A 10,343-nucleotide genomic window follows, 5' to 3' on the forward strand; every position below is an offset into this window, starting at 1 on the left:
TTAAATACAAAAAAAAGCTTCTTTATATAGATTCTGTAGACTGTCTGAAGAAGGGTCTCGACCCGAAGTGTCAGCCATGCCTTCTCTCCAGAGATGCCGCCTGTCCCGCTGTGAGTTACTCCAGCACTCTGGGTCAACAATGGTGAGGAGACGGTGAAACCGGATCCCTTCAGGTCGACGCTACCCATCCGTGGGGGTCTCCAGGAAGAGCAGAGGCAACGGAGGATTGTTAGGTTGGTTGGAGGCGGTCCGATGCACAGAGTCTCTTGCCCAGAGTCGGGGGAATCGAGGACCAGACGAGATAGGTTCAAGGTGAAGGGGAAAAGATTTAATAGGAATCTTGAGGGTGGGGTGGGTGTATGGAACGAGCTGCCAGAGGAGGTAGTTGAGGCTGGGACTATCCCAATGTTTAAGAAACATTTATGTAACAGTATATGGATAGGACAGGTTTGGAGGGATATGGACCAAACGCAGGCAGGTGAGACTAGTGTAGTTGGGGCAGAAGGGCCTGTTTCCATACTGTATCACTCTGTGACAGAGGGGTTGGGTCTGAGCCAGGGCTGGGGTTTAATTGTCCATGCAGTGATCTTGGTCCATGGGTCAGGGCCTTGAAGCCGGCAGGTCAGTGTCTCTCCTCTGTCAGGGCTTGAGTTTGAGTCGGGACTGTGGTTAGCAGAGATCCTACAGCGAGCAAGATAGTCCACTCGATCAAAAAGACGTCGTCCAGTCAAGGGTAATTTTCGGCCCCATTTCCGTAACCAGCTTCCAGTCTCAGCACCGAAGATCCCAGAGGATACTAGTGCGGAGACGGAAGCCGGTTTACCGAAACATCCTCGTAAAAAAAAAAATTATGTGGTAAAAATCTTCTCATTTTCAGAATTTTAATTTATAAACACAAACTGTTCCCCCGCAACATTGATTACACTGTGAGTCGGGTCGGGTTGGGTTACTGGAATGTATGAAAAAAAGGCCCCGTTGCGTACTACACGTCAGCCCATCACATTCAGCAGGAGTGGTCTATCTTGCTCCGCTGTAGGTTCTTTGGTAGTTAGTGTCCATGAGGTGAGGGTAGTCTGGTGTCTGGTCTGTTCGTAGCCAGGATAGAAGGTCGGTGCCGGGACTGTGATGTCGGTCGGTCGGTCGGTGACACTGGGGGCTGGGAGATTTGTGTCCGCACTCGTGTGTAGCTCGGAGTCTCTGGGGGTCCGTGGCTCCGTGACTCTGGTCGGTCAGGGCTTGAGTTTGAGCCAGGGCTGTGCGATACTGACTATAGACAGCAGGGAGGAGGAGAGGCCGCACAGGGCCACCAGCCCGGGGCTGGTCCGGACCAAGCCCAGGCGGTCGAGGGGGATCAGCAGGTCGCAGCCGTTCTTCACCAGGTCCAGCAGCAGCGGGGGGTTGGAGCGCAGCACCCCCCACAGGAGCCGCAGCCGGGCCAGGCCCCTCCCCGCTGGCGTCAGGCCACCGTCCGGACCCCCGGGACCCTCGGCCCCCGCCCCCTTCCCACGACTCCGCTCCTCCCGCTCCGCCAACACGCTCAGCTCGTACACGTCACGGCTCAGGCTCAGCAGCAATGCAAACAGGTCGAGTACCTGGGGGGGGGGGGAAGAGAGAGGGGGGGTCAGTGGGGGGAGTATCAGGGGGGGGGGGAGTGGGGGGGAGAGGAGGGGGGGGGGTCAGTGGGGGGGGAGAGAGAGGGAGGAGGAGAGAGGGGGGGGTCAGTGGGGGGGGAGAGGAGAGACAGATCGGAGCCAGGAGGACACGGGAGAGTGAGTGGGGGAGATGGTGGTGGGGAGCATCGGGGGGGGGGGGGGGGGGGTAGAGAAACGGGGGCTAAAAGGGGAGAGGAGGAGAGATCAGCAAAGGGGCAGTGCGGGGACGGGGGGTAGAGAGAGATCAGAGTGGGGGGGGGAGATGTGTGGGTGACGGCTGGGAAGGGGGAGACGTGGGGGGGGGAAGAGGAAGAGGAGTCACAGGGTGAGGGGGAGGCCCTACGTTAGGAGCCGATGGCTCCACTTGGATTCAGGTTCAGCCCCAGGGGAGAGTGGGGGGGGGGGGGGGGAACTTGAGTGAGTGGGTCGGGGGAGGCGAGTGGAGGGGAAGAGAGTGATGGGGGATGGGGAAGGAGAGTGTGGGGATGGGGAGTGGGAGAGGGGGGAAGGGAGAGTGTGGGGAGGATGGGAAGAGCGAAGGGGAGAGGGGGGACGGGGAGAAGTGTGGGGGATGGGGATAGGGAGAGTGGGGGCAAGGGAGAGAGTGTGGGGGATGGGGAAGGGAGAGAGTGGGGGAAGGGAGAGTGGGGGGATGGCGGGTGTGGAGACATTGGAGGTGGAGAGAGTGTGGGGGATGGGGAGAGTGGGGGGAGCAGGATGGGAAAATGGGGGCCTGAAGAGGGGTGGTGTTTAGTGGACATCCCCCCTGAGGGAGGACCTTACAGGTACGAGCGCTGGCTCCACCACCATGGGGGGAGGGGAGAGTAGTTCTACGGTGGGGAGAGTGGGGGCGAGGGGGAATGCGGGGGAGGGGAGGAGTGGTGGTGGGGGATGGGGGGGGTAGAGTGAGGAAAGTTGGGAGAATGGGGATTGGGGAAGAGAGTGGGGGGTGAAGAGAATGGAGGAGGTGGGCAGGTGAGGGAGGGGCTCCTACCTATCAAGTGCTGGCTCCACTGGGGGGGGAGGGGGAGAGAGTGAGTGGAGGGGATGGGGGGAGACGGGGGATGGGTCGGGAGCGGGAAAGTGGGGTTTGAAGAGGGGGTGCTGGGCAGGTGAGGGGAGGGGACACCCTACCTGTAGGAGCGGGCGGTCCACTCGGGGGGGGGGGAGAACGAAGGGGAGGTGTGGGGGATGGGGGAGGAGAGGGGGGGTAGAGGGGGGAGCGGGGGGGGATGGGGGTGGCGCGGCCCTCTGTAGGATGGCTGGGACTCAGACGAGGGGGGGGAGGGGGAGAGAGTGGGAGGGGATGGGGACAGTGGGGAGGGAGGGGGGGTGGGGGGCGATGGGGATGGGGGAGGGGGAAAAGGGGGTGAAGAGGGCCAGGGTGATGGGCAGGACGAGGGAGGGCCATAACTGAAGGAGCGCTGGCCAACACTGGGTGGGGGAGGGGGGGGGGGTTGGAAGGGGGTGCTGTGGGGGGATGGGGGAGACACAAGAGAGAGGTGGGGAAAGTGGTGGGGCGATGGGGATGGGGGGGGGAGGGAGTGGGGGTGAAGAAGGGTGGTGGGCAGGTGAGGGGGGGGCCCTACCTGTAGGAGCGCGGGCTCACACTCGGGGGGGGGGGGGGGAGTGTGTGTGGGGCGATGGGGATGGGGGTGGGGGGGGGGGGGGAGAGTGGGGGGGAAGGGTGGTGGGCAGGTGAGGGGGGGCCCTACCGTAGGAGCGCTGGCTCCACTCGGGGGGGAAGGGAGTGGGTGGCGTGAAGGGTGGTGTAAGGCAGGCTTGAGGTGAGGGGGGCCACTACCTGTAGGAGCGCTGGCTCCACTCGGGGGGGGAGTGGGGGGAGTGGTGGGGGCAGGGGGGTGAGTGGGGGCAAAGCGGTAAAGGGGGGGGGGGGGGGGAGGGGGGGGGGGGGGGGGGGAGGAGAGTGGGGGTGAGGGTGTGGTGGGCAGGTGAGGGGAGGGGGGGGCGGCCCTACCTGTAGGAGCGACTGGCTCCACTCGGGGGGGGGGGGGGGGGGGGGGGAGTGTGGGGGGGGGGGGGAGGTGGGGGTTGAAGGGTGGTGGGGCAGGTGAGGGGAGGGGGGCCCTACCTGTAGGAGCGCTGGCTCCACTTGGCCTGGTCCAGCCCAGGGACCAGGCCCACCTTGCCGGCCCACAGCAGGTTGTCACAGCCCAGGTAGACGGCTCGGTTGAGGTGGGCGATGGTGACGCACAGTCTCAGCGTCAGGTCCGGCAGGTGTATCGCCCTCTTGGCGGCTTCCACCGACTCCACCGACGTTCCCAACCTCAACACTAGGCCATGGGGAGAGAGAGAGAGAGAGGCAGGCGAGTCACAGAGAGAGATACAGGCCCTTCGGCCCAACTTGCCCACCCTAGCCAACATGCCCCATCTACACTAGTCCCACCTGCCTGCAACGTTGCCTATTTCCTTCGCTTCATAGATGCTGCTGCACCCGCTGAGTTTCTCCAGCTTTTTTGTGTAACCTTCGATTCTCCAGCATCTGCAGTTCCCTCTTAAACACTGCATTTGGTCCATATCCCTCCAAACCTGTCCTGTACTATCCATGTACCTGTCTAACTGTTTCTTAAACGTTGGGACAGTCCCAGCCTCAACTACCTCCTCCGGCAGCTCGTTCCATACACCCACCACCCTCGAAAAGTGTGGAAAAGTTACCCCTCAGATTCCTATCAGAGATAGGGGAGAGGGAAAGAGTTAGGAGCAGGGTGGAGAGATGAGAGGGGGGTGGGAGAGAGGCAGGAGAGAGAGAGAGAGTGTGTGAGGCTGGGGAGGTAGAGAGTGCAGCCTGGTTTACTTTATCATGTTTACTTTTTTGCCTATCATTCATTCATTTGTTCCTTATCTCTCCACATCACCAGCTATATCTCATCCTTAACCGGTCTGATGAAGGGTCTCGACCCGAAACGTCGCCCATTCCTTCTCTCCAGAGATGCTGCCTGTCCCGCTGAGTTACTCCAGCACTCTGGGTGACAACAGACAATAGACAATAGGTGCAGGAGTAGAGGCCATTCGGCCATATAACCATATAACAACCATATAACAATTTACAGCACGGAAACAGGCCATCTCGACCCTTCTAGTCCGTGCCGAACACGTATTTTCCCCTAGTCCCATCTACCTGCGCTCAGACCATAACCCTCCATTCCCTTCCCATCCATATAACTATCCAATTTATTTTTAAATGATAAAAACGAACCTGCCTCCACCACCTTCACTGGAAGCTCATTCCACACAGCTACCACTCTCTGAGTAAAGAAGTTCCCCCTCATCTTACCCCTAAACTTCAGTCCCTTAATTCTCAAGTCATGTCCCCTTGTTTGAATCTTCCCTACTCTCAGTGGGAAAAGCTTTTCCACGTCAACTCTGTCTATCCCTCTCATCATTTTAAAAACCTCTATCAAGTCCCCCCTTAACCTTCTGCGCTCCAAAGAATAAAGACCTAACTTGTTCAACCTTTCTCTGTAACTTAGTTGCTGAAACCCAGGCAACATTCTAGTAAATCTCCTCTGTACTCTCTCTATTTTGTTGACATCCTTCCTATAATTAGGCGACCAAAATTGTACACCATACTCCAGAATTGGCCTCACCAATGCCTTGTACAATTTTAACATTACATCCCAACTTCTATACTCAATGCTCTGATTTATAAAGGCCAGCACACCAAAAGCTTTCTTTACCACCCTATCTACATGAGATTCCACCTTCAGGGAACTGTGCACAGTTATTCCCAGATCCCTCTGTTCACCTACATTCTTCAATTCCCTACCATTTACCATGTACGTCCTATTTTGATTTGTCCTGCCAAGATGTAGCACCTCACACTTATCAGCATTAAACTCCATCTGCCATCTTTCAGCCCACTCTTCCAACTGGCATAAACCTCTCTGTAGACTTTGAAACTCTACTTCATTACCCGCAACCCCACCTATCTTAGTATCATCTGCATACTTACTAATCCAATTTACCACACCATCATCCAGATCATTGATGTACATGACAAACAACAGTGGACCCAACACAGATCCCTGTGGCACCCCACTAGTCACTGGCCTCCAACCTGACAAACAACCATCCACCATTACTATCTGGCATCTCCCATTCAGCCACTGTTGAATCCATCTTGCTACTCCACCATTAATACCCAACCATTGAACCTTCTTAACCAACCTTCCCTTCGAGCCAGCACCGCCATTCAATGTAATCATGGCTGATCATCCCCAATCAGTGCCCCGTTCCTGCCTTCGCCCCATATCCCCTGACTCCGCTATCTTTAAGAGCCCTATCTAGCTCTCTCTTGAAAGTATCCAGAGAACCGGCCTCCACCGCCCTCTGAGGTAGAGAATTCCACAGACAATCTTATGGAGGTGTATAAAATAATGAGGGGAATAGATCAGGTGAGTTCACAGTGTCTTTTACCCAGAGGAGGGCAATGGAGAGGGGGGAGGAGATTGGGGGAGGGGGGGGATAGGGGGGGCAGAGAGAGGGGGGGGGGGGGAGGGGTGAGAGAGGGAGGAGAGGGGATGTTTGTACTCACGTTTGCGTCCCAGGCTGAGATGAGCCTCCAGCTGTGTGAGACGTGTCACCAGCTCGGGACCGGCCCCGCTACGCCGCAGCGAATACGCCAGCAACGCAGACGCATACTGTGCCGTCCTGCAACACACACAGCCGTCTCACACACCACGTCACGTGCCCTGCTCCCCCAGTACTCACCTCCCTCTCACCCGCCCCCTCCCCTGCTCTCATTCCCCCAATCCCTGCACCCCCTCTCCCTCCCAATCCCTGGCCCCCTCCCATATCCCTCTCTGCTCTCCTTCCCCCTCAATAATCTTACACGTTTCAATAAGATATCCTCTCATCCTTCTAAACACCAGAGTGTACAAGCCCAGCCGCTCCATTCTCTCAGCATCTGACAGTCCCGCCATCCCGGGAATTAACCTGGTGAACCTACGCTGCACTCCCTGAATAGCAAGAATGTCCTTCCTCAAATTTGGAAACCAAAACTGCACACAATACTCCAGGTGTGGTCTCACTAGGCCATTTGGCACAAGGTTAATTCCCGGGATGGCGGGACTGTCATATGCTTCTTCTTGCGTATGGCGTGTACAGCCTAAAGTTGTAGGTCAACTTGTTCTATTTGATCGTGCACGCCGGGTTGATTGCATTTGTCGAAACAGGGCGGACCACATGAAGGTTGCAATCCCCCACCCCTGTCATATGCTGAGAGAATGGAGCGGCTGGGCTTGTACACTCTGGAGTTTAGATGGATGAGAGGTGTTCTCATTGAGACATAAGATTATTAGGGGTTTGGACACGCTAGAGGCAGGAAACATGTTCCCGATGTTGGGGGAGTCCAGAACCAGGGGCCACACACACACACGCACAGTTTAAGAATAAGGGGTCGGCCATTTAGAACGGAGACGAGGAAACACTTCTTCACACAGAGAGTTGTGACTCTGTGGAATTCTCTGCCTCAGAGGGCGGTGGAGGCCGGTTTCTCTGGAGAGAATTCTTTCAAGAGAGAGCTAGATAGGGCTCTTAAAGATAGCGAGAGAGAGTCAGGGGATATGTGGAGAAGGCAGGAACGGGGTACTGATTGGGGATGATCACATTGAGTGGTGGTGCTGGCTCGAAGGGCCGAATGGCCTCCTATGTCTGTTGACTCTGTACAGCTGCAGAAGTAAGTAAGTTTTATTTATATAGCACGTTTTAAGTCAACTCGCATTGACACCAAAGTGCTTTACATAAATTAAATAATAAGTTTCCATACAAACCATAGAAAAAGGTTTTTAAAAAAAAGGACCTCATGAACTCAGGAGTAGATGAAAAGTTACACTTTATAATCTACGAACCTATCTCCAATGACGTATTATAAGTAATCCATTCCACCTTTTCTGTTTTATTTATATTTAGAAACATAGAAACATAGAAATTAGGTGCAGGAGTAGGCCATTCGGCCCGTTCGAGCCTGCACCGCCATTCAATATGATCATGGCTGATCATCCAACTCAGTATCCCGTACCTGCCTTCTCTCCATACCCCTGATCCCCTTAGGGCCACACATCTAACTCCCTCTTAAATATAGCCAATGAAACTGGCCTCAACTACCCTCTGTGGCAGAGAGTTCCAGAGATTCACCACTCTCTGCGTGAAAAAAAGTTCTTCTCATCTCGGTTTTAAAGGATTTCCCCTTTATCCTTAAGCTGTGACCCCTTGTCCTGGACTTCCCCAACATCGGGAACAATCTTCCTGCATCTAGCCTGTCCAACCCCTTAAGAATTTTGTAAGTTTCTATAAGATCCCCCCTCAAAATCTTCTAAATTCTAGAGAGTATAAACCAAGTCTATCCAGTCTTTCTTCATAAGACAGTCCTGACATCCCAGGAATCAGTCTGGTGAACCCGTCTCTGCACTCCCTCTATGGCAAGAATGTCCTTCCTCAGATTTGGAGACCAAAACTGTACGCCAAATGTACGCCAGTGGAGACCAAATTTGTAACTATTTTCTCACTTCATCTCTTTTTCCATCTATATAAAAAAAACACTAGAAGCAGAAGTACTCGACAATAGAAAATATTAATAATGAATGATTGATGTATATGGAAAGTCTTTTTTACTATAATATGTAACTAGACTTTATAATAGATTACTTCTAGTAAAAATATTATTAATGGTTTTTTTTTTTTAAAGGACCTCTTTAACCATATAACCATATAACAATTACAGCACGGAAACTGGCCATCTCGGCCCTACAAGTCCATGCCGAACAAATTTTTTTTTTTCCCCTTAGTCCCACCTGCCTGCACTCGTACCATAACCCTCCATTCCCTTCTCATCCATATGCCTATCCAATTTATTTTTAAATGATACCAATGAACCTGCCTCCACCACTTCCACTGGGAGCTCATTCCACACCGCTACCACTCTCTGCGTAAAGAAGTTCCCCCTCATATTACCCCTAAACTTCTGTCCCTTAATTCTGAAGTCATGTCCTCTTGTTTGAATCTTCCCTATTCTCAAAGGGAAAAGCGTGTCCGCATCAACTCGGTCTATCCCTCTCATCATTTTAAAGACCTCTATCAGGTCCCCCCTTTAACCTTCTGCGCTCCAGAGAATAAAGACCTAACTTATTCAACCTATCTCTGTAACTTAGTTGTTGAAACCCAGGCAACATTCTAGTAAATCTCCTCTGTACTCTCTCTATTTTGTTGACATCCTTCCTATAATTAGGCGACCAAAATTGTACACCATACTCCAGAATTGGTCTCACCAATGCCTTGTACAATTTTAACATTACATCCCAACTTCTATACTCAATGCTCTGATTTATAAAGGCTAGCATACCAAAAGCTTTCTTTACCACCCTATCTACATGAGATTCCACCATCAAGGAACTATGCACGGTTATACCCAGATCCCTCTGTTCAACTGTATTCTTCAATTCCCTACCATTTATGCATTTCGTTGTCTCTGTACTGTACACTGACAATGACAATTAATTGAATCATTTCATTTTTCATTTCATTTCATTTACCATGTACTCTTTGCTCCAATAATCAACTTTTAAGTGGTACTGTGACTTATATTGGGCATGGTTGTGTGGTAACTCGCATCTCACTCAACCTTGATGGTTCCAGGAGACAATAAAAGTCATTTAAATCCTTTTTAAAGAGAAAATATTAAAATTATGTATAATTCTTGCGCCTCACACGAACTTGCTGGGGGGGGCGGGGTTGAGTGACGGGGCGAGCAGCCAATCAGGTGGGCGGGACGGTGGGAAGGGCCAATGGGAGCGGCGGGGAGGCGGGACTTCCGGCGGCATCATGTTGCGGTGCGCCCGCCGGTCTAACTCCGCGGTTACAACCCGCCCCGGCCGCCGGTTCCCCGGTTCCCCCCGCACCTCAGCAGCCGCTCCCGGCCCTGGCTCCGCGCCGTGAAGCGAACCCAGGCGTCCATGGCCGCGGAGGCCGCGTCTCCCCGTCGCCGTCTCTCACCGCCCCGACAAGGCCGGCGTCCACTTCCGGTCCCGGGCTCCCCCCCCCTCTCCTCGCCCACACGTGACGTCATGGCCTCAACAAGGTCCTCCCAACAAAACTTGTATCCATTGCCTCAAATACTTGTATCCATTGGCCATTCAGCCCTTCTAACCCTTCTAGCCCTTCTAGCTAGCACTGCCATTCACTGTGATTGTCCAGGAGGAGGCCATTCAGCCCTTCTAGCCCTTCTAGCCAGCACTGCCATTCACTGTGATTGACCCCAATCAATAACATAGACAATAGGTGCAGGAGGAGGCCATTCAGCCCTTCTAGCCCTTCTAGCCAGTACTGCCATTCACTGTGATTGTCCCCAATCAATAACATAGACAATAGGTGCAGGAGGAGGCCATTCAGCCCTTCTAGCCCTTCTAGCCCTTCTAGCTAGCACTGCCATTCACTGTGATTGTCCAGGAGGAGGCCATTCAGCCCTTCTAGCCAGCACTGCCATTCACTGTGATCGTCCCCAATCAATAACATAGACAATAGGTGCAGGAGGAGGCCATTCAGCCCTTCTAGCCCTTCTAACCCTTCTAGCCAGTACCACCATTCATTGTGATCGTCCCCAATCAATAACATAGACAATACGTGCAGGATGAGGCCATTCAGCCCTGCTAGCCAGTACTGCCAATCACTGTGATT

The 10,343-nt window shown here is 53.7% G+C and overlaps 1 protein-coding gene across 1 annotated transcript; it reads right to left on the bottom strand.

The window, feature by feature from the left end:
• On the bottom strand, positions 1-9,722 carry pex11b (peroxisomal biogenesis factor 11 beta). The gene is made up of 4 exons (XM_055664989.1): positions 9,569-9,722; positions 6,208-6,323; positions 3,742-3,946; positions 1-1,587 (listed from the first exon to the last, which is right to left on the bottom strand). Exons 1-4 carry the CDS (start codon positions 9,622-9,624, stop codon positions 1,230-1,232), a joined length of 735 nt encoding a protein of 244 aa, XP_055520964.1. The 5' UTR covers positions 9,625-9,722; the 3' UTR covers positions 1-1,229.
• Between the last annotated feature and the right edge of the window lie 621 nt (positions 9,723-10,343).

This window comes from Leucoraja erinacea, unplaced genomic scaffold (assembly GCF_028641065.1).
Source record: "Leucoraja erinacea ecotype New England unplaced genomic scaffold, Leri_hhj_1 Leri_1022S, whole genome shotgun sequence".
Lineage (NCBI taxonomy): Eukaryota > Metazoa > Chordata > Chondrichthyes > Rajiformes > Rajidae > Leucoraja > Leucoraja erinaceus.

What these genes read in the sequence shown, in the direction of transcription:
- pex11b (XM_055664989.1), bottom strand. Translation starts at nt 9,624, where the DNA reads ATGGACGCCTGGGTTCGCTTCACGGCGCGGAGCCAGGGCCGGGAGCGG. An exon ending in GGCCGGGAGCGGCTGCTGAG is followed by an intron (nt 6,324 to 9,568) that starts GTGCGGGGGGAA and finishes TGTGTGTTGCAG; the next exon opens with GACGGCACAGTATGCGTCTG. An exon ending in AGCCAGCGCTCCTACAGGTA is followed by an intron (nt 1,588 to 3,741) that starts GGGCCCCCCTCC and finishes CCCCCAGGTACT; the next exon opens with CGACCTGTTTGCATTGCTGC.